The following is a 24,842-nucleotide window of genomic DNA, read 5'->3' as shown; positions in this document are numbered from 1 at the left end:
TACTGACTTCAGTTGGCCAACATCTTTTGGAATGGGCAATTTTTGGATTGCCTCCATGTACTGAGGTGTGGGACAAATGCCTATAGCACTAAGGATGTGTCCCAAATATTTGACACGTGCAACAAAAAAGCTAAACTTATCATTATTGCACTCAATATTTGCTTTCAGTAATACTGAAAACAATGTTTCTAGGTTGTTTTCCAGATCCTCAGCAGTTTTGGCCACTACAAGAATGTCGTGCTGGTTGGATGCTGTATGTGGCACTTCACAAATTAGATGTTCGAGGTATCTTTGGAAAATGGCTGGGGCACTAGCCACTCAGAATGGGCCAGTTAAAACTCCCTCTTTTATGTTGGCTTCAGACAGTTTCAGGAACTTGTAAAACAGGCATCTGAATCAATCCCCATTTGTTTGCAGTGAACTGATAAACCATTTTGTAATCCCCAACGTAATATGAAGAGGTGGCTATAAAACTTTTCTCGGGGAATACAGATTGTCTTGATGTTTTGCTTGCCGGGGATTAATCTGACTCATGGTGGGCAATCATTTTTTGCCCACTGCTGCTGTCTGGATCTATTATCTCATAAACAAAGACAGCAAAGATATTTTGTATAATTTCCCTTCTGACCCATTTTGAAATCTATACAAACCATCCATAGATGCTCTTAATATTTGATTTTCTCAAGAATTGTAGGCATGTGTTATAGTTTTCTTGCATATGAACCAAGTGTCCCATAGGAAGAGATGCAAATACATTTCCATTATGCAGCAAGACTGCTTTGAAGCTAGAATCAATGAATATGCACTATTCTGTTGATTTTTTTAAAGTCTGAATCCTTGATCCTAGCAGTTGGGCTGCATCTTTTGAAAGACCTAAGTCTATTCCTAGGTCATTGAGCTCACTCTGAGAAAAAAATGAGGTTCCTCATCAACGAAAAATCTGAGCTAGATTCATCCTGGGAAGCTAATGTGTCTGATTTCTCTGACTCATTCAGGATGTCATCTAAATTAGAAGGTGGTCATGGAACTGGTATTTTGGTTCTGGTGGACATATAGCCAAGTCAAGATTAGGGTCAAATATTTTCTTTTTACTTTTTGTTTTAAATCCTTTCACATCTATCAAACAGAAGCAGCAGTCACTTGTGTGATTTTTCTGTTCATGCCATATCACAGGGATGCCAAAATGAAATGAGTTTTTCTTATACTTAAACCACAAATGAAGATCTTTCTTGCATCTTCTGCACACCTTAAGCAGAACCCATGCTTTGTCTTGATCTCCAAGTTTCCATCTGAAATATACAAAATAAACTTTCTTCGCGAACTCACTTATGTTTATTTGTTGACTTTTCATTGCTTATTCACCACAAACATAACAGAAGCATCTGGGAGAAATTACACACCTCTTTGAGCCATATTCCTTAAATAAAAACACAAGCACAGAAGCATTCAAATGCTGGATATAAACTGAGTGTGGTGTTAGATGGCTAGAGGGATGTTAAACGTATTTAGGTTGTTGAAACATAAACTAACCCAACAGCAGGTTGTTTCTATTTATTTTTAGGACCACAAATAATATGTCAAATCATGCTCAACCTCACAGTTAATATTACTCACAAATCTGTTTGGACACAGTCACACAAACTTTTTTCCAACAAAAAAACTACTTTACCCACCTCCCACTACAACTACTCTTCTCTTCAACCATTAACAGTTTTTTTCCCATTTACTGCCAATTCCAGCTTTAATTGATAGAATTAATGTGAGCAGTCTTAGTTTTAATGCCATTTTTAAATAAAAAAGAATAATAAGGTTTGGGTTAATTAGGAATATTACACTAAATACAAACAAACACAAATGTAACAAAAAAACGATATGATGCAAGTTTTTGGCTTTTTTTTCACCAAGTTGAAATCTATAGAAAAATGTGCAATGACAAATATTTTGTGCAGGTTTTTTTGTGTGAATGAATATTATGAAAAAGATAAATTGCTGCTCACTGTGCAGTGGAGACATTGAGTTGCCGACAGGCACAACAAAAAGACAGTTGAAGTGACAACACACACACATTCACACAAGCACAATGTGCACATTATTCCATTTGGGATTTTCCATTGTTTGAATGAATGACTAGGTATTTTTGTAGAAACCACAGAGGATATCCAAGGTATTACAAGCACCAGCATATTATAATAAATAATACAAATATATGCCCTCACAATGAAGTCAAATTTTATTGATATAGACATATACACCAATTTTACAATTATTTCAATAAAATATGTCAAACAATGGACACTCCAGGTTGGAATATCAAGTGTCTTTTAATTGTGCCTGTCTGCAACTTACTGTATCATCTATCTTTTCCTAAAACTGTAAACAAAATACATGTTACGTTAATGCACACACAAACCTCATCTACAGGTACATTAACGCATATATTTCCAATCTACAATTTTCTTTGTCTGAGTCAAAAATTAATCCACTTCAAAAGCTTTTACATCAAATAAAAATATTTCATTATTGTCATAACTTCAAGTTGAACAAATATATTTCAAGGAAGACGCAATACATGAAAGTCACAGATCAAGTAAACAGAGTAAGACGTGTGTACACTTTAACAGTCAAGAGGACTGCGTTGTGAGTAATGAGAGATTCCATTATCATGAGCGTCAGGTAGAGCCAAAGGTGGTATAGTGGCAGCCGGAACAGGCATTGCTGGCACACAAGGCTGAAGCTGGTCGGAATGACGCACTGCAACACCCATGACCATCTGGATTTCATACAGGCGTTGGCCACGGTGTCATAAGATGTGGCCGAGACTCCATTTTCGCCGCCTGCCATATCCCCTTACCCATACAAGGTCATCGGCGGTGAACCGGCCAAGCGAAGGCACTCGCAGCTGCGAGGTGGAAGGCCGCAGAAGATGAAGTAGCATGTGGGGCTGTCGGCCATGTAAGAGCTCAGCCAGGCTGTGGTCGCCCATGGGGGTGAAACGGTAAGAAGCCCGAAATTGGAGAAGCGCATCATCAGCAGCAGAAGAAGTCAGGAGTTTCCTCATCTGAGCCTTAAATGTGCAGACCAGTTGTTCAGCCTCACCGTTTGACTGTGGATGGAACAGAGGGGCCGTGACATGCATAACACCATGACAGGCACAAAAATCCACAAAATCGGAAGAGCAAATTGTGAACCATTATCAGTAACAAGAGTAGAGGGAAGGCCTTCCAAAGAGAAAATGCGAGCTAGAGCATTGGTGGTTGCCGCGGTGGTAGGTGATGTGCAACGGACAGTGAAAGGAAAGTTAGAGTAGGTGTCAATAACGGGAAGCCAATAAGTACCTAAAAAAGGTCCCGTGAAGTCAGCATGAATATGCTCCCAGGGCTTCTCAGGTGAAGGCCACAGTGACAAAGATTACTTCGGGGCGGCGTCCTGTGACGCACAAGGGCCGCAGGCAGTGACCATGTGTGCGATGTCAGAGTCGATGCCAAGCCAGTACACATGACAGCACACCAGAAATTTTGTGCAAGAGACACCCCAGTGCCCTCGGTGAAGGAGGCGCAAGACCAAAGCACGCAAAGACACAGGTACCACAACATGCAGCAAAGTATTTTCGGTGGAACGGAGGATAACACCATCCCTAGCCGTGAGGCGGTAACGCAAAGCATAGTAGTTCTGCAACGGATCAGAAGTCTTAGCGGACGGATGATCTGGCCAACCCTTCTGAATACAGTGCAAAACCTGGGAGAGGGTAGGGTCAGAACCTGTAGCAGCCGCCAGCCAGTCCCAGGTGATGGGGAATCCGTCCACAACCTGCTGCTTGGCAACATCCAGGTGGAAACACAAAAGTTCATCCCCATCAGATGCCAGATCAGGACCCATGGGAAGGCGAGACAGTGCATCAGCATTCGCATGTTGAGCCATCGGCTGGAAATGAATCTCATAATTGAAACGAGAGAAGTAAAGAGCCCAACGCTGGAGGTGGTGTGCAGCCTTCTCAGGAAGTGAAGTTGATGGATGAAACAAGGAAAAAAGTGGTTTGTGATCTGTAACAAGATGAAATTTGGAGCCATAGAGAAAAACACCAAACTTATGAAGAGCATAAATAATGGCCAAAGCTTCTTTTTCAATTTGAGAATACTTTTGTTGGGCATCCATGAGTGTTTTGGAGGCATAAGCAACGGGTTGTTCAGAACTGTCAGAAAAACGGCGCGCAAGGACTGCACCGACCCCGTATTGAGAGGCGTCAGTGGCAAGAACAAGATGTTGGCCAAGTCGATAAGTAGCCAGGCACAGGGCCTGTTTCAGTATAGTCTTCAATTTCTGGAAAGCTGCATCGCATGACGCAGACCAGAGAAAAGGCATGTTTTTATGCAACAGGCTCGATGCGCAAGTCGCTGAAGTGGCGTCAAATTGAAAGACTTGCACCAGCTGAGCAGTCTACCCGAGGGGAGGCCCTCGTCAAACGTCATATGCAACAGGCGATGCAACGGCTGAGTCACCGAAGCAGCAGACGGTAAAAACTTGTGATAGTACGCTATTTTCCCAAAGAAGGCCTGCAGTTCCTTAACAGATGTAGGGCGAGGAAGAGCATTGATCGCAGCGACAGTTTGCTGAAATGGACAAATACCATCCCAAGAGTGTTGAAACCCCAAGTACGTCATAGATGCCTGAAAAAATTTTGATTTCTGAAGATTACACTCCAGACCGGCAGTCTGTAAGACATGAAAAAGTGTGCAGAGATTTTATAGATGTTCGTCAGTGGGGGAGCCAGTGACAACAATGTCATCCTGGTAATTTATACACCCAGGGACAGGGAGCAATAACTGTTACAAGAACCGTTGAAAGAGAGCAGGGGCGCAGGCAACCCCGAATGGTAATCATTGGTACTGATAGAGGCCGAAAGGCATGTTAAGGACCAGAAACTGCCGGGAAGCAGCGTCGAGAGGAAATTGATAATAAGCTTCTGACAGGTCAAGTTTAGAAAAATACTGGCCTCCAGCAAGTTTAGAGAACAATTCTACAGGTCGAGGCGTAGGGTAAATGTCGATAAGGCATTGAGCATTTACAGTGGCTTTGAAATCACCACAGAGACGAATATCACCATTTGGCTTAGCAACAACAATGACAGGAGAGGACCACTCACTGAAAGTGACAGGAAGCAAGACCCCTGAAGCAGTGAGACAATCCAGCTCCCATTTGACCTGATCATGAAGGGCCACAGGAATGGGCCGAGCCCGAAAAAACTTAGGCCGAGCAGTGTTTTTGAGCGTGATATGAGCTTCAAAGTCGTTTGCATGGCCTAACTCAGGAGAAAAAGGAGCGAAAATGTCATCGACAAGGGATCCGATTGAGCAAAAGGAATAGCATTAGAGATGATATTGACAGAGTCATTGATGGAGAATCCAAAAATGCGAAAGGCATCAAAACCAAAAAGATTCTCCATGTTACTATGGTCAACCACAAATATGGGAACAGTGTGAACGACAGATTTGTAAGATACCTCAGCATGAAATTGTCCCAAGAGAGAAATCTTCTGTAGTCCGTAATTGCATAGAGACAGGTGACAGGATTGGAGAACCCAACTGAAGATACGTCTGAGAATTGATGATAGTGGCATCAGAACCAGTATCCACCTGCATGCGAACATCTCAACCAAGTATTTGGACAGTGAGGATTAACTTCCCTGAAAGGGAAGAAGTACAATTGACAGACAACACAGAATCAGAATCAGAATCAGCGTCATATTCATGAACATCATGTATGCGATTGGATTTGCAAATGGATGACACATGACCCTTTTTTTGCATTTGTGACACACGGTCCAACGTTGTGGACAATCTTCTCGTGAATGTTTCGTAAAACACTGCGGACATGAAGGAAGTTGCCGTGGGTTTTGCTGCAGTTTCTTAGAGATTTGTTTACGGTTAGGCCAAGGCTGCGCTTGGGAGCATACTGTGGCCATGTTGGCTGGCGGGGACATGCCACACGCTTCGTCAGCATCGCACAGAGGTTGTATTTCCCTGACGTCTCCCCATGCCTCTATTTGCACTCCAATGGCACGAGAAATTTCAAAAGACTTAGCGATGGATAGGACTTCATCTAGAGTCAGATTTGCCAACTGAAGGGCACGTTGCCTAATTTCTTTGTCGGGGGCCAATCCAATCGGATAATAGCATCCCATACCATGGAATCGGTGTAGGATTCTTTGTGAACTTCAGTAACAAATTGACACTTTCTACTGAGGCCATGAAGTTCAGCAGCCCAAGCATGATAGGATTGATTTAGTTGTTTTTGACAACAATAAAAGGCAACATGAGAGGCTACCACATGCGTTTCCTTTTGAAAATAGACAGACAGAAGTGAGCACATTTCAGCAAAGGACAAAGATGCAGGATCTTTCAAAGGAGCCAATTGCAACAACAACTGATACATTTGAGGTGAAATCCATGAAAGGAACAGAGACTTATATGTTTGTTTGTCCGCGACATGAAATGCCAAGAAGTGCTGTTGAAGACGTTTTTCGTAATCAGACCAGTGTTCTGCCATCTCGTCATAAGGAGGAAAAGTAGGTAGAGACAACAATGAGAGAGGCATTTGATGCCACGACGAAATCACGAATCGCATTAGTGAGAAGTGTTTGCTGTTCTATGAGACCTTGCAATAGCTGCTCTAAAGTAGCCATGGAAACATGTGGGTCAATGATGGAAAAGAAAAATCACTACCTCGTTGCCAATTCTTATAACTTCAAGTTGAACAAATATACTTCAAGGAAGACGCAATACATGAAGTCACAGATCAACTAAACAGAGTAAGACGTGTGTACACTTTAACAGTCAAATCATAACTGAGTCCAAGTCTAGTGGCCGCTGGCTGGCTGGCTGCCTAGGTGGCGTTGCTGCTGCATGGCTGGCAGACAGCGCCACATGTAGAGGACGTGCGTAACTGCGTGGTGGCACTTTGAAAGATTGGCAAGTCACAACAATTATTCTTTTGAATTGATGAAATGGTAGCTTTTTGATGTGCAGAGATGTGGCAGTGAAAAGTTTCTTGATATTCATGTAAAGCATTTTGTGTTTTTGTACTTGGTAAAGCTGTAATCAAATGGTAGATTCATTTGTTGGAGAAGCTCTGTCTATAGTAGACATAGTTCTTTTGGAATAGATGTGCTTAGCCTTTCTCTGACTTTGAATTAACTAACCCACAAGTTATAGGACAACCTACACTCTAACACTTTAATGTGGACTCCACACATTGGTGCACCTTAGCAGTTTTTACATACACAAGTCATGCCCAGGGCAAGTAGGAGATGAGTTACCAAAAAAATCCTTCAAGCAGCTGGCAATCAAATCCGGGAACTTTAAATTTGTAGTCTGACATATCCATTTAGTCACACAATTTTAGTAGTTACAATTAATACCACTTCATCATGTTTGTCCATGCTACTGCCCTTGTAGCACATTTGATACTGTTGATTGCTGAGATAATTTGCCTTGATGTGTATCACATACTACATACTAAATAATGATGACAGGATCAGAGTTTGAAGTTTTATAAACCTTGGACTACAATTAACTCTGGGTGCCATGCTGCATTGTATCCTCATTGGCTTCTTTCCTGTTTAAAAATATTCATTGCAAGCTTTTGATGGCCATATAGTACGATACCATATGTTTTATGACTTTATATCAAGGCACAATAAACAACTTCAACAACAGGAATATTAGCATAGAGGTGTAGTTTTCTTAAGACAGATGTACACTTACTAATTTCATATACTAGTTTTTCTATATGTTTAAACAAGTCTGATTCATTTATTATCCCAAGGAAGTTAACAGTAAGTAGATCTAGTTCCGTTTACATGTTGTGATTCAATTTTATATGTAGAACCTATCTGCAGTCGTGATGGGCACATTGCACCACGGGTTTGGTCTACTTCAGATGTCAATATCTTCACTGTTTCTGACATTATTCAGACCTCAGAAGCATCAGCAAAAACGTAACTGCAAGCAGACTGTCTCATTGCATTACATAGGTCAGTACTACATAGAAAACCAGCTCAAGCCAAATGCTACCAAAATGAAGGTATGCACCTCTCATCGTCACAACTGGGAAGCCTCGAGGATGCTGACAATACCATGGCAAAGTGCTAATTGCACTAATTTTGGAGTTACCCTAGATCAAGTTCTAACCACCCAGAAATATTGTTCCAACAAAAACTTGAAGACCAGTAGTGGAAATAACATACTTTGGATATTAAGCAGCACAACTTCAGGAGCCAAACAATCATTGAAAACTACAGATTTAGTTATGTGTTTCTCCACTGATGAGTATGATAGACCAGTATGGTATAAATCAACAATCGCCAAGGAAGTCACCAGCACCCTATATGAAACCTACAGATCTATGACCAATTCCAACTGGGAAACTTTATTACCTGGCTGGTGTTGCATCTTAACCAATTCAAAGACATGCAGCAGAGTACAAGAAAAGAACCAAATCATCTGCTTACTTCTCCATGACAACTGCTTCGTGGCATATAGCCAGAGATTGCACAGGTGAAGTCCAAACACAGTTTTTTTTAGATCTTCTGCAGCATTCAAAGAACAGGCCACTTCTTAGTTAGGCCTCAACATCAGAAGAGCTAGCAGCTGGATGCAAGGAGAATTAGATCATATGGAAATCTCCAAAATGACTTCAGATTGGCATAGCTAGATGCAGTAAACCTCTGTACAGTTTCACTTAGCTTGACTTTAAGACCCTGAAAATGTGATATAACAAAAACAATTATATATAAATACTGCTATCCTCTGCGGCCTGTGCAGTGTTCCTGAGAAAAGTTTATATCAGCACAGTCCAGTGATGTCAATGTGGCCCATTCCTCGGTTAAAACAGTATACTGCTTGAACTATTGGTCACTTATTATTTCCCAGGTAAGAATGAAATATTTATCACATTGCATGTAATGCTTGTATCATGATGATTTATAATAATAATAATAGTAATAATATTAACAACAACAATAATAATAATATGATAAGTCATTAATTTAAATTAGACTGGATCTAGCACAAAACCTTGAGGGGTATCAATATGTACAGGGAAATGTGCAGACTCTGCACCATTAACTTCAACCTTAAACAACATTTCACCAATGATGCAGCATTTTCTGTAAATCCATAGGACTGCAATTTATTTAATAATAAATTGCTCAAAATGTATTGTACTAGCCGAAAATCTGTGAATTTGGGTGGGCTTAGATTGAAGGGAAGCAGGGATTGAAACAATGGGACCATTCCACTTGGTTTATTCCTACACTCCTGGAAATGGAAAAAAGAACACATTGACACCGGTGTGTCAGACCCACCATACTTGCTCCGGACACTGCGAGAGGGCTGTACAAGCAATGATCACACGCACGGCACAGCGGACACACCAGGAACCGCGGTGTTGGCCGTCGAATGGCGCTAGCTGCGCAGCATTTGTGCACCGCCGCCGTCAGTGTCAGCCAGTTTGCCGTGGCATACGGAGCTCCATCGCAGTCTTTAACACTGGTAGCATGCCGCGACAGCGTGGACGTGAACCGTATGTGCAGTTGACGGACTTTGAGCGAGGGCGTATAGTGGGCATGCGGGAGGCCGGGTGGACGTACCGCCGAATTGCTCAACACGTGGGGCGTGAGGTCTCCACAGTACATCAATGTTGTCGCCAGTGGTCGGCGGAAGGTGCACGTGCCCGTCAACCTGGGACCGGACCGCAGCGACGCACGGATGCACGCCAAGACCGTAGGATCCTACGCAGTGCCGTAGGGGACCGCACCGCCTCTTCCCAGCAAATTAGGGACACTGTTGCTACTGGGGTATCGGCGAGGACCATTCGCAACCGTCTCCATGAAGCTGGGCTACGGTCCCGCACACCGTTAGGCCGTCTTCCGCTCACGCCCCAACATCGTGCAGCCTGCCTCCAGTGGTGTCGTGACAGGCGTGAATGGAGCGACGAATGGAGACGTGTCGTCTTCAGCGATGAGAGTCGCTTCTGCCTTGGTGCCAATGATGGTCATATGCGTGTTTGGCGCCGTGCAGGTGAGCGCCACAATCAGGACTGCATACGACCGAGGCACACAGTGCCAACACCCGGCATCATGGTGTGGGGAGCGATCTCCGACACTGGCCGTACACCACTGGTGATCGTCGAGGGGACACTGAATAGTGCACGGTACATCCAAACCGTCATTGAACCCATCGTTCTACCATTCCTAGACCGGCAAGGGAACTTGCTGTTCCAACAGGACAATGCACATCCGCATGTATCCCGTGCCACCCAACGTGCTCTAGAAGGTGTAAGTCAACTACCCAGGCCAGCAAGATCTCCGGATCTGTCCCCCATTGAGCATGTTTGGGACTGGATGAAGCGTCGTCTCACGCGGTCTGCACGTCCAGCACGAACACTGGTCCAACTGAGGCGCCAGGTGGAAATGGCATGGCAAGCCGTTCCACAGGACCACATCCAGCATCTCTACCATCGTCTCCATGGCAGAATAGCAGCCTGCATTGCTGCAAAAGGTGGATATACACTGTACTAGTGCCGACATTGTGCATGCTCTGTTGCCTGTGTCTATGTGCCTGTGGTTCTGTCAGTGTGATCATGTGATGTATCTGACCCCAGGAATGTGTCAATAAAGTTTCCCCTTCCTGGGACAATGAATTCACGGTGTTCTTATTTCAATTTCCAGGAGTTTATTTCCTGGCAGAACATGTACATAAGGAAGACATGGCATGCTCATTTATTATCATCATGAAATATGGAAATATTGCTGTAACATAGACTGTAGGTCTGGATAATAGGTTAGAGGATCTTGTCCCAATATTGCACAGCCCTCAAATTACCCTTGATAATCATGAGGTGTGTTTGACACGCATATATCATACTGGAGCAAAATATGACTCACCCACTTCCCTCATGAACTCACTGGTCTACACGCCTATCGCATACATTAGAACCTGAACACTTCCACACTCTTCTATGATGATCACAAGGTATCAGCCAAGTACTACATTTTTAAGTGAAGAGAAGCTGATGCCAGTGATCCAGGTTCCTTTCCTGGTGTCGTGTACTATTGCTTGCAGTGGGCACTGAGAGGCTGAATCGATCCTGTCGAGGCAGTTGCATACACCCTGGATCAACATAGCCCCTCAAGTTACTTCCAAGAAGGTACTGTGCAGTTCCATTAAATCTCCTCTGGGACCTAAAAATTATTATTTACAAGTAGCATTCAGCAGATGATGGTGTTGATTGTAGGTGGTCACTATGAAGCAGATAGTGGCTGAATGTTCAAATGATACCTACATGGTGCGAAACCCACAAAATCTGCAGCAACATTAACCATGCCAACAGCTGCCTGGCTAATCTGTACAGCAGAGTTAAAATCCATGGAAATTCAGTCAGTAACTACATCATCTCAAATGAATTCAACAGCTGCCCAGCTGATCTGAGCAGCACCTAAAAACACATGAAAATTTAATCACAATTGCAACGCCCAAAGAAATTCAGTAACTGCCAGACTGATCCTTGCAACACATGAAACTGAGTTAACATTTGAACACAAGCCTAGAGACATTCAAGAAAACTGTCAAAGAATTCCCTCAAGGAATGGAAAACCCAGCACAACGTACTTGTGGTTGTCTACAGTAGAACTCACCAAAGCACACTTGCCAACCCGCTTCCACCTCCGTGTCGCTGCCAGAGATCCACACACCACTGCCCTATGCAAGAAGGTATTGGTCGCTTATCCCATGCACAACACACTGAATCAGTGGGTCTTTCAAACTAAACCTCCATCCGACCAGAGCCAAAAGGCAAGAGAGACACTGGTGGCAACTGCCATATGGCACATGTGCTTATGCATTTTAGGAAGCCCGTACAGTCTAGGAGGCACTGGGTTCATATCAGTTAACAGTTTTGATTCATAATCAGAAAATATGCTTTTGCATGAATTGCTTACACATTTAATGTCATCTTTGAATAATTTAGTGGGTTCTTTAGGAAGGACTTGGAAGCATGTGGGACTCAAGACAATTATGCTTGTTGAAGAGTACAATACTGTTGCCTTTATCTAATTTTGTGGCAGTATCTTGGGGATGTACTTTCTTTTTAAAGGTCCTGAGGGCCTGGGTGTTTGTGCCTAAGTCTAGATGAGAAACATCTTTTCTCATGTCGTTTACAAACTTTGTAACTTGAAACTGAGTTAACATTTGAACACAAGCCTAGAGCCATTCAAGAAAACTGTCAAAGAATTCCCTCAATGAATCAAAAACCCAGCACAACGTACTTGTGGTTGTCTACAGTAGAACTCACCAAAGCACACTTGCCAACCCGCTTCCAACTCCATGTCGCTGCCAGAGATCCACACACCACTGCCCTATGCAAGAAGGTATTGGTCGCTTATCCGATGCACAACACACTGAATCAGTGGGTCTTTCAAACTAAACCTCCATCTGACCAGAGCCAAAAGGCAAGAGAGACACTGGTGGCAACTGCCATATCGCACATGTACTTATGCAGTTTAGGAAGCCGGTACAGTCTAGGAGGCGCTGGGTTCATATCAGTTAACAGTTTTTATTCAAAATCAGAAAATATGCTTTTGCATGAATTCCTTACACATTTAATGTCATCTTTGAATAATTTAGTAGGTTCTGGCGACAATTGTCAGTTAAAGCCTGGTGAAGGCCTCATAAGCCAAAAACCAGTTAACGTGAATTAATTGATTCAGTCAAACATAAGCAATATAGTGTTTTTCATTTATTATTTATATTTCTCCTAATTGAGAAAAATAATGTTAATTTCTTATCCAAAAAGTCATTGCAATTTTTACGCATACCTCAAATATTATGCAGTTTTCAGTTCAAAAAATAAGATGTCTGTTTAGGATGTAAACAACACATTGACATTAAAAAACAATGCTAAGCATGTTAAGTGAGCAAATGATGTACTACAGGAAAGACTAACATGTGTGATGTGTTAATCATTTCATTATCTCTTGTTATTGTTCTCATTTAGTCACATTATGAATGATACTACAGAACTATTCACATACTTTTTTTTCAGGCAGGATATATAAGATGGCAGTCACTGCTACCAATGCACTAAGCCAAACTTCATACACTATTACTTACCTTTGTACATTCTGACCTACAAACACAAACTGTTCTAACACAACACAAGTCAAGTAAAATATTCATAAAAATTCCATTTTTATTACTTTTCCAGCCACGTTATTTCAAAGATTTTCCTCTGTCTCAGTGTATAGGTGTGAACTAGATGATGCAGCAGAGAAGGAAGTGCACGGCCATTTTCAGAAGATAATTGCTTTATTGCTGAAGACAGACAGAGATGAATCATTTAAAGTAGATCATCAGAAAGTTGAAGAAGATGCCAAGGTAAATAATGCAGTCAAAATTCTTGAGAAAGTATACAACAGAGATGATAATAATAATTAATACCGTAATCACCAATTTACAAATAAATAGACAAGTACAAGATTATGACCTTCCAAAAAAATTTTTCACATCACAAAAGCTTAAAAAGTTTCACTGAGATTCTCATTAACCTAAAACAATTAGCTGTTTTTAGGAACAATCATAAAAACCTAAACTCTGTCTAGACAGGCCTTCAAGGCTGGAGGATACTGACCGAGCACTGTGTCATCCTCAGCCTGTAGGCTTCATAGGATGAAGATATGGAGTGGCATGTGGACAGTACACCACTCTCCTGGCTGTCATTGGTTTATGAGAGTGAAATAGCTCCTGAATTTGCTTTACAAGGAGTGAGTGCACCTTGTTTTTGCCAACAGCGCTCACCGTACCCAGATGCTCACCCATCCGAGTGGTTGCCGAGCCCAACAATGCTTAACTTTGGTAATATGATGGGAACTGATGTTACCACTGCAGCAAGTCCATTTGCTTAGGAACAAGAATGCTGTAACATAATGTGTTAGATACAGTTACATTAACTGCCTAATGTCAGTGGTGAAAAAAAAACAGGTTCTAGGAAATGAAGAATTCAGAGCTGCAGAATGCCACATTTTTCATGTATTGTTCTGAAGTAATTTGGCACCTAAGAGACTAAATGATTAATGAGAAAAGTAGAAGTCATCTAGCACTTCATTAATATTGAGCAAAAAACATCAAATAAAATAATGGAACATATAAACACAAATAAATACTCCAGAAAAATGCAACACAACATTATACTGAACTCCGAACTTAACACCTTAAGCTTGATATTGTCACATTTGTTGACAAATTCCAATTTACAGTCAACTGTATGGCATCCAGTTGATGGCCTTGCTTAATATTAGTCTTTGTTGCTTTATTATATCCATTCTATATGGCAACTGACTTTGCGAAACAACAAACACTGAACTGCAACCTACAGACTGCTTCCTATTAAACAGTTTTAAATTGGTGAGTTTATGACCAACAGACCTGTTGTTCATAAAAGAGTAAAATCACATGGTCAATTTGAAGGTTGTAATTTTTTGTTAAACTGGAAAGCCACTACCCAAACTCTCGCATAACTGTAAATACGTTTCTTGAGTCTAAAAATCTTAATTCAATTGGCATATATCATGACACATGTACTGATGGATAATCAGTATATCAATACAATTGAAAATATCAGGGTGAAAACAAGCCTGGGTATTACAAATTTCTTCAGTTTCACTGATTCATATATTACAATCCCAAGTTTACAGAATTTTATGATAAGTTTGATTCAATGAGAGTGGAAATGCTATTAACCAATGTACAAGTCTGATCTGAAACCTGTCATCAGTTCTTTCTGTAAGTCCTAGGGGAAAAAAGATTTTGGTGCATAATACACACATTTAGCAAATGTTAAAGTGTTTCATTTCCCCACTGTTGCTTCAATTTGTTTATTTAATGTGGAACCACCTTACTGAGAATCCTTTGGTGGTGTGAAAGCAAATGCTAAAAAGGATAGAGGAGCTCCTTTTTGTATAAATTTGAGTTTTTATTTGTCATTGACACAAGTTATATTGCTTGTACATTGAACAGATATGATTTTTACAGTAAAAAGCAAACAGGATTAGTAGCAAGTCCTAGCTTTTCCATAAATTGATTCAGAGCACTCACATGCATTTCTGATGAATCCCTATTGTGTAATAACAACTTTCTTTGCTTGCACTTAGTTTTTCCAGAGTATGATAGCACAGGACAGAAGTAATTTATTTAAGTAATTAACATTGGTTATGTCTCTGTCTCAAATACCTGCATTAGTTTAAACAGCAAATACTGTTTAATTCATTGCTTTAGGTAAGTCAAGGATGTTTTCTGACCAAACGAGGTTATTGTTATTATTTAGGCCCAGAGATCTGAGAGGCTTTACTATCAGCACTTCTAGATTTCCTTATTACATGTTTTCATTTTCTCATATTTGTGTACTGGGTGAAACAGAATAAAAGGTGTCTCAACTCTTGAGCAGGCGTCCCTGTGTACAAAGTGTGCCAAACACAAAAAAGTTTGTCGTGCACAGTTCCATTGTCAGTTTACAGAAGTAAGTGCCTACCTATTTCTGCATTATTGTTTAAGCTAGCACAGTAAGAAGTTGTGTTGTCATAGGTTCACATGAGCTAAAGTAATTTAAGTTAAACTGCGAATGTTATCTTAGTGTGCAAAGTACACCATGCGCCCAGTCTTGAAAGTAATTTTTCCTTCACTTTTATTTTGTTCCTTTTTAATTGAATCAAAAGATAACACATAACAAGCAGTTATATCACTGTGCAGAGCAAGATCAAAGCTGACAGACAACAATGTTGATTGGTTACTCAACAAGGATCCACAGCTCAACTCTGTACCAGACAATGAAAATCATGATGACTCTGAATAAAAAAAGAGGAATTTATCACACAAAGTGACCACGATTCAGATTCTGATCAAGTACATGATTCAAATGATGACTGTGAAGAGCCACTCTCCACTGGTGGTATCTTTATTGGGAGGGACAAAACATGTAAATGGAATAAAATATGTCCTAATATGACTTCAAACCCAAAAAGAAAAAAATATTGTGAAAATATCCCCGGAGCCTACACATGTTGCCAGAGGGGTCACAAGTGAAGTAGAGGGTTTATGGACAATACTTAGCCTGGAAATGATTGATGAAATTGTAAAATACACAAAAATATACATTCAATCTAAGAAAGAATGTGTACATTATTCCAGAGACAGGGATGCTGAGGAAACTACAAAGTGTGAAATAACAGCACTGTTAGGACTGCTGTATCTCATCAGGACTAAGAAAGCAAACCACACAAATGCCATTGAACTGTGGACAGCAGATGGTACTGGTATGTAGATTACGAGAGCTATGATGAGTTAAAGAAGATTTCTGTTCCTTTTACGATATATCCATTTTGACAACAAGAGTACAAGGCAAGAAAGAAGAGTAACTGATAAACTTGCTGCAATAAGGCACATATTGGATGCCTTTGTGGTGAACTACAAGAACGCTTATAGTGTAGGACAATTTTTGACAGTAAATGAAAAGTTGCAAGCTTTTGTTCAGTATATCCTGAACAAACCAGTGGAGTAAGGGATAGAGATTTTTGTTTCAGTAGATACTAAAACATTATTCACTAGTAGTATTGAAGTATATTGTGGAAAACAACCTAAAGCACCAGACAATGTTTCTAATTCTCCCTGTAGTATTGTAGGAAGACTAGCAACACACACTGAAGGCTTGGGAAGAAACATTGCAGTGGATAATTGGTACACTAGCTCTTCCTTAGTCAACTCCCTTTTGAGAAAGTGACTAACATACATTGGCACATTGAGAAAAAAGAAACACAAGATCCCACAAGAAATTTTACCTGGGATATGTAGGGCTATCCACTCCTCTTTATTTGGTTTTCAGAATATGTTGCTAGTTTCTTATGTGGCGAAACAAAACAAGACAGATATAATGTCGCATAGAAGAAGGTGTAATTAGATGAATGACAAACACTAACTTCACTTAATGAAGGTTTATTCAGCACTTGCATATACAAAAGTGCAGAGCATTCTGCCTCTGGCCAGAACACACACAGTATATATACAGCTACAGAACATTCCAGTACAATGATTCTTGACATTTGTGAATACTTTTTGAATGTACTTGAACCAAATATAGAAATTAAAATTTTACAGTCCAGGTGAGTTTGGAACTCACGACCCTCCATGTAACAGTTTAGTATCATAACTACTACACCACAGAGCTACTCAGATTCTTCTGTGACATTGCTCCCTCCTTACTAGAACAGGGTCTTAGTGTTATGTCCTCCTAGTCTGGGTATAAGTCAATGGTCCTGCATACTTCGACTTCTGATGACCAATTCTCGCCCTGGCGATCTTCTTAGAACTTATTTTGTTGCTACGCTCTTCATCACCTTTCTGCTTGTTGCCTGTAGCTGTTGCTTTGAATTTACCCTGGGTTGCAGGATCCTTATAGGGCTTCATTCAAAGGACGTGGACCATATCTCTGATCTTTCATTGTCTTGTGTCAGGGTCAAAATCTTCAACTTCATAAGTAACATCAGACAACTGTCTTACAACCTTATAAGGTCCAAAGTAGCGCCTGAGGAGCTTCTCAGAAAGACCAACATTCTGAACAGGAGTAAAGATCCAGACAAGGTCACCAGGCTGGTACACAACAGGGCAGTGGCTCGCATCATACCTTCAGCGATAATTTTCTTGAGCCTGCAGCATGAGGAGTTGAGTAAACAGCCGAGCTTCCTCAGCTCTGGTTAACACCTGGCCAATATAGTCATCATCCACGTCATCAGGATGTAATGGAAACACAGTATCCATTGCCGTAGTCGCCTCACGCCCACGCATCAGGAAAAAAGGCATAAATCCTGTGGTGTCTTGTTTGGCAGTGTTGTAGGCAAATGGCACAAAAGGTAGCAACTCATCCCAGTTGCTCTGCTCAACATTGATGAATATTGATGGCATGTCAACCAAGGTCTTATTACGGCGTTCAGTAAGCCCGTTAGTTTGCGGATGGTAGGCAGTCATCATGTGATGAGTAATGTTGCACTGACGGTTTATCTCTGTCACAAGATTTGATTGAAAAACTTTCCCTTGATCTGTAATTAATGACCTTGGGGCACCATGTTTTAATACAATGTCTTCCATGATGAATTTGGCTACCTCGGATGCTTCGGCTGTTTTCATGTCTTTTGTAATGGCATAGCATGTCAGATAATCAGTGCAAACAACAACCCATCCATTGCGACTAGCAGACGTTGGAAATCGTCTGAGGAGGTCAATCCCAACATGCTGGAAAGGTGTTTTGGCTGGTGGAATTGGTATGAGTCGGCCAGGTGGTTTCTGAGGAACTGCCTTTCTCCTCTGGCACACTCAACAGTGCGACACATAGTGATGCACACGCCTAAATAAACCTGGCCATAAAAATCTCTTGCGGATTCTATCATATGTCTTAATAAATCCTAGATGTCTGGCCTCAGGTACGTCATGGAATTTCTGTAGAACATCTAAGTTCATGTGTTTAGGAATCACTGGTAGCCATCTCTTTCCAAATGGATCAAAGTTTTTCTTGCAAACTAATCAATTAACTACCTTAAATTGTCATTTCACATTCTCTGACCAATTTATGGCAAGCATAATTTGAGATATCTTGGCATCCTCCTTCTGCTCAGCAGAGAGATCCTGGAGTGCAGCGAGACAGTCACTGTCTTCATCAAAGTTTCATGGTCTTGCACAGGGCTTCTTGAGAGACAGTCGGCATCTTGGTGTTTTCTTCCACTTTTGTACACTATGGTAATGTCATACTCTTGAAGACCTAGTGCCCACCTGGCGAGTCGTCCTGTTGGATCCTTAAGACCTGTCAAACAACAAAGTGAATGATGAGCTGTGGCATTCCATAGAGATACCATCGAAATTTGCACATGGCCCAGATCACAGCAAGACATCCTCTTTCTGTAGCTGAGTAGTTTCTCTTGGCTTTTGTAAGTGTCCTAGAAGCATAGGTTATACCCTTCTCTTTTCCATCCAAAATTTGCACCAGAATAGCACCAATCCCATACCTGCTGGCATCTGTGTGTAGTTCTGTAGGTGTTCTCTCATCATAGAGATCAAATACAGGGTGAGTCATCAGAGCTTTTTGCAGCACATCGAAAGAATCTTGTTGAGCACAAACCCAGATAAATTTAGCATCGGCTTTTAACAACTCTAGAAGTGGCCTGGCTTAGGTACAAAAGTCTTTGATAAAATGACAGTAATACGAACATAATCTGAGGAAGCTTCTCACATCTCTAATACTTTTAGGAATAGGAAATTCTGTTATAGATCTCACCTTTTTCTGGGTGTGGCCGCACACCTTAGTTTGACACACGTTGTCCAAGTATTTTGATTTCCTTTGCTCCAAAGAGACACTTTCCGCGATTAAGTTTCAGTCCACCTTGTTGGAGACACTTAAGAATGGCCCTCAGTTATTTTGTATGTTCATCAGATGTCTCTGAGAACACTATAATGTCATCTAATAACAAAGACACATCATCCACTTCAGGTGCCTTACAAGATTATCCATCATCCGTTAAAAAGTTGCTGGTACATTACACAAACCAAATGGCATTACCTTAAACTCATACAGGCCCTCAGGGGTGATGAATGCAGTTTCTCATGATCATCCTCATCTACTTCAATTTGCCAGTATCCCGAGTACATGTCCATGGTTGAGAAAAACTTAGCCCCCTTCAGGCAATCTAGTGTATCGTCAATTCGTGGAAGAGGGTAAACTTCCTTTTTAGTTATCTTATTAAGCTTCTTGTAATCAACACAAAAGCGCCAACTGGAATCTTTCTTCCTGATGAGGGCCACTGGTGATGACCATGGGCTCTGTGAAGACTGAATGATGTCATTCTTCATCATCTTCTCTACCTCGTCACGAATTATTCGACGTTCCGTTGCTGACACACGGTATGCTCTCTGGCTTATTGGTTGATGGTTTCCTTTGCTAATCCGGTGCTTCACCATCAACCTGTCTAATTTGCTCTTCACCTGTGGATTGAAGCGTTCAGAGAACTCTTGAAGAATTGCAAGTAGCTTCTTCTGTTGTTCCTTAGTGAGATCTGGTTATAGTCAAGATAGAAGATCTTGTCTCATAATGGTAGCGCTAATTTCGCCCACAGACTCAGCATGGGAGGTTTCTATGATTCTCAGCTGTTCTTCAATTAACGGCTCAGCATTTACTATGCGCATGCATCTTGGAAGGGTCTGTAGTTCTTGGCGACAGTTAACTATCCACAATTCACCAAATCTGTTCTTAAACGAGGGTGGGATGACCAAGTTATTCTTCAGTGGTATGCTTCTCTTACATTCCACTACAAGATCCGTGGGTTGATGCATGGAAGGACACGTGACAGCTACCTTTCTAGCGCTGACTGCGAATGATCACTTCATCCAGCACACATAGTCTCCACACACTCGGATGCGCATCTTCCTGTCCACAGTATCTCATAATCTTCGAGTGGTGTATGGCCACTTATACCCACATGAATTATACATCTTCCGGTAGGTTTTACATATTGCCCATTAGCCACCTTCAGCAGAGATGTTTTGTTGTCGACGAATACGGTTTTCTGCAACTGGTGACGGTACTCCTCCGAAATGACTGAGTATGGTTCTCCAGAGTCCACAAGAGCTCGGGCTGGTTGGACATTTATGAGGATATAGACGTAGTTTCCTGTCATTTTTGTAGTGATCGACAGTGGAGGATTTTTCTCTACAGAGGCCTCACATCCAAGGAAGGTCGCACCCTTTAGTTTTCCAGGTTGCGGCGGCTAGGTGATCGGCTGGAGCTTCTAAACAGCGATGGAGACCTTGATCAGCATGTTGGGGAGTGTCCTCTCCAGTGGCTAGATTGCGGCGATGGTGACCCACGTCATCCTGCCCCCACATCTTCTTGTTTATCTTCGTCATCCTGGAGTTGGCTGTCTTCTGATGCGGGCATCATCAAATATCCACTGCCTTTCTCGACAATAGCGCACCACATATCACAGTTGTCCACAGTGGAAACATACTGGTTGGTTATCCTGGGTCCTCCAGAGGTCAGTCTTCCTTGGTGCCCAAACAGGTTCCTCATGTGGCATTGTAGGAATGTAACTCTGTCTGGGTATCAAATTTTTCACCGTTTTAAAGGGAAATGAAGGACAAGAGATTGGGTTCAATGTCTGTTCCACTTTCCCCCTCATGACCTCTTGAAGCGTCTTGGTTTTTTGCTTACCGTGCAATCCAAGTGCCTTCTGAACTTCCTCTCTCACTATGTGACAAATAACACTTGTGAAATCAGTTGCTTCTTTCATCATAGACATTGATAAGACATTTGGAAGCTGTTCAAACTTCTTGCAGGTAATTCTTTTCTGATGCCTTGTCTCGATATACTGGCACCATTTTATGAAGTTGCCTGCTTTCGAAACCTCCTTCAGGAGTAGCAACACCCTGCATGAGATGTGCAACCTTATCTTCCTCCTTCATTCTAGGATCTACTATTTTACACAGCTCCAAGACGTCTTGAATGTAGGATGCTTTAGTTTCTCCTGGACGCCGTGCCCTGCACTTTAATTTATCTTCAGCCTTGCACTTCTGTCGTTGTGTGTTGTTGAAATACTTGTGCAGTTCCACTTAGAATACTTCACAGTTTGTGAACTTCTCCTCATTGTTCTCAAACCATTGCTTGGCAGTGCCCTCCAAGTAGAAAAATACGTTAGCCAAACACACGGTGTCATCTCATTTGTTAAATTTGGCTATATGCTCATATACCTTCAGCCACTTGTTTGGATCTTGGCCATCGTCACCAGAAACCCCGGAAGGATGGCTCATGTGGTGGCACACAGTTGCTGTCATCGTAATGTCCTCTTCTTCTTCTGTCTCTGATAGATTGCGATCTGTTGAATATGGCTCGAACTCGGGTTTCTAGTGATCTGTTGTGGCCTGATGGGAGCCACTGTGTCATTGATAATGTGTGCTATCACAAGTTCACAAGTTTCAATACCCAGTGTCTCCACCAGAATAATGTCATGTAGAAGAAGGTGTAATTAGGTGAATGACGAACACTAACTTCACTTAATGAAGGTTTATTCAGCACTTGCATGAACCAAGTATATAAATTAAAATTGTACAGTCCAGGTGAGTTTTGAGCTCACGACTCTCCATGCAACAGTTTAGTATCATAACTACTACACCACAGAGCTACTCAGCTTCTTCTGTGGCAATATTAATTTAAACTATATAATGGAACCATTGACGAAGTTACAGGTAAACCAGAGATAGTTTTGAATTACAATATAAGAAAGGGAGGAGTCGACACAGTTGATCAACTGCGAGGTGCGTATTCCATCACACGGGTGACAAGAAGATGGCCATTGGTTGTATTCTATGCTCTAATGGGTATAGCAGGAATCAATGCTCAAATAATTTTTTGTGCAAATGAGGCAAATCCAAAAAGAAGAGAATAATTTCCTTGAAAGATTTAGCACTGTCTCTTATGAAGCCGCAACTAGTGGAAAGAGCTAATATTCCTTCACTTCCTGCTGACATTGCAACTTTCCTCATGAAATACACAATGTGTTGAATGAACTGAGGAGCCTGCCACCAAGAAAAAGAGGTCAGTGTGTGACATGTGGATGAGCAAGTAACACATCTACTACCATAAGGTGTAACTCATGCCATAGCTTTGTTTGCAAAGGACACACAAAAACAGTGCATACATGTGAGAAGTGTAAAGTATTTCCTGAAAATTCACGAGACAATTAACTCTGTAGATGAAAGGAACTTTGTGATAACTGATACTTCAATATATAAAGCCTTTTTCCTTTTATATTGCAATGAAAGTGTGTTTTTGTTCAGCATGTGCTTAAAAAAGTGTTGGAATAGATTGATATGTCAGCTGCAGCAATAGAATGATATGAAAGATTCTTATTTATTTAATCAAATAGCAAATTAGTGTTGTAATATAAGTTTCTCATATTGTTGTTAAAATAAACTAAAATTAAACTGTGATTAACTCATACATGTTTCCCTTGGTAGCATAATGACAGCTTTTGACTACATGTGTACAAAGTATGCCGCATGCCTGCTCGAGGAAGACTATCTGATGTGAACAAGTCCACCTCTCTGAAGTAACAAAGCCATCTTGGCTACAACTGAGTAGTAACAGAGTCATCTTGGCTACAGTTGAGTAGTTTAGCACAGTATGTGTGTCTCTGATAAAGACTTACCAGTTAGGATGATGTACTGAGCTCTTTTACTAAACACTTTGGAAACCAAGCCCGAGCATAGCTTGAGCCACAAGTTTATGTTAAAAGACTATGCCCAAGTTTGGGTTGGACTGTGATTTTCTCAATTTGCAAGCTAAATATCACTCAAAAACTGGATTCATTTCATATAAGAACAATGTACAGGCATCTCGCAACCTGCCCCTTGACTGGTGCTGCTACCATTGTCAATTTCTAGAATTATTGTGAAAGAAATATTGGCAAATGTAACAGCTGCCATCATGAATTGCTGAGCCAATATGGAAGAGGAAGAAATTGCTCAGTAACTCACCTTGAACTTTTTTCTGTCAAAATTATTTTAAAATTTTTAATCTCTCAAAGAACTAAAACAAAATACAAAAAATAAATATTGTAGCTTGGCCATTTTTTAGTATATATTACTCTGGAAGATACATCAAGCACATGTGTACCAGTAATGCTTTAAATAGCTGCATAAATGTCCAGCTTCATAGGCCCAATATTCTTGTAAGTGGCTGGTCTCCAAAGTGTTAAGAAGTCTTCAAACTTCTCGTATATCTGGGAACCTTTTCCTTTGCTCATACTTTCATTAACAATCTGCAAGGGAATCTGGGAATCTGGCTGTTGTTGTCCATCCACAGTTTGCAGGGTATCAAGTGAGAAAAGGGCAGTGCTTTCTAAAACTGTGCTGATTCATGGGCAGACACTTTTCTGTCTCAAGGAAATTTATGAGAATTCTGCAGCAAACCAATTTTAAAGATATTGGTCTGTAATTTTTTGGGTCCATTTTTATAGAGGAGACACCTGAGCTTTTTTCCAGTCAATTGGGACTTTGTGCTTGCCAATAGCCTAGAGTACTCTGTAAGACTGAATTGGGCTTTCACCTGGACCAGATGACTTATTTGTTTTCAACACTTTCAGTTGCTTTTATGAGAATTCTGCAGCAAACCAATTTTAAAGATATTGGTCTGTAATTTTTTGCAACGCGAGGAGTCGTCAGAAACAAGTGTTTCGGATTCCACGTTACTGTAGGTCCCCCTATCTCTTTTAGGTAACTGATTTAGTTCAGGGGCACGCAGATCGCAAAAGTGACGTTCAATAGAAAGACTTATACCACACCAGTGATCCACGCGAATGTATTATTATTATCTATATACATAATTAAGTTCATATGGAATCCCCAGAGTGTGAATCGTCTTCGCACTTGTCCATTTTTATAAGAAAGGGAGCAGCCAGAACATTTCTCTTTTCTATTTGGTAACTACTTTCCTTGTGGAATTGAGCTGCAGCAGGGACTCGGCCACTTCCAGTGGCTACTTTGGTGTATTTCCTCGATGTACAGTGGCACATGGAACATATAAACACTTGTGGCACAGAAATGTATTGCGACGAACACCGCCGGGTAACAGCGGTCAGTTATAATTCTGCAGCAAACCAATTTTAAAGATATTGGTCTGTAATTTTTTGGGTCCATTTTTATAGAGGAGACACCTGAGCTTTTTTCCAGTCAATTGGGACTTTGTGCTTGCCAATAGCCTAG

At 41.2% G+C, this 24,842-nt stretch overlaps 1 protein-coding gene across 1 annotated transcript in view; it reads left to right on the top strand.

Moving 5' to 3' along the window:
* Positions 1-24,842, top strand: part of LOC124722752 (annexin A5-like) — a 280,617-nt gene that overhangs the window by 208,813 nt on the left and 46,962 nt on the right. The window contains exon 5 of the mRNA XM_047247892.1: positions 13,294-13,430. Coding sequence (XP_047103848.1) covers positions 13,294-13,430 — 137 coding nt within the window. The remainder of the gene's footprint in view (positions 1-13,293; positions 13,431-24,842) is intronic.

Source organism: Schistocerca piceifrons, chromosome X (assembly GCF_021461385.2).
Source record: "Schistocerca piceifrons isolate TAMUIC-IGC-003096 chromosome X, iqSchPice1.1, whole genome shotgun sequence".
NCBI classification, from domain to species: Eukaryota; Metazoa; Arthropoda; class Insecta; order Orthoptera; family Acrididae; genus Schistocerca; species Schistocerca piceifrons.
The sequence above is the reverse complement of the archived record's forward strand: the minus strand, read 5'-3'. Positions and strand labels throughout refer to the sequence as shown.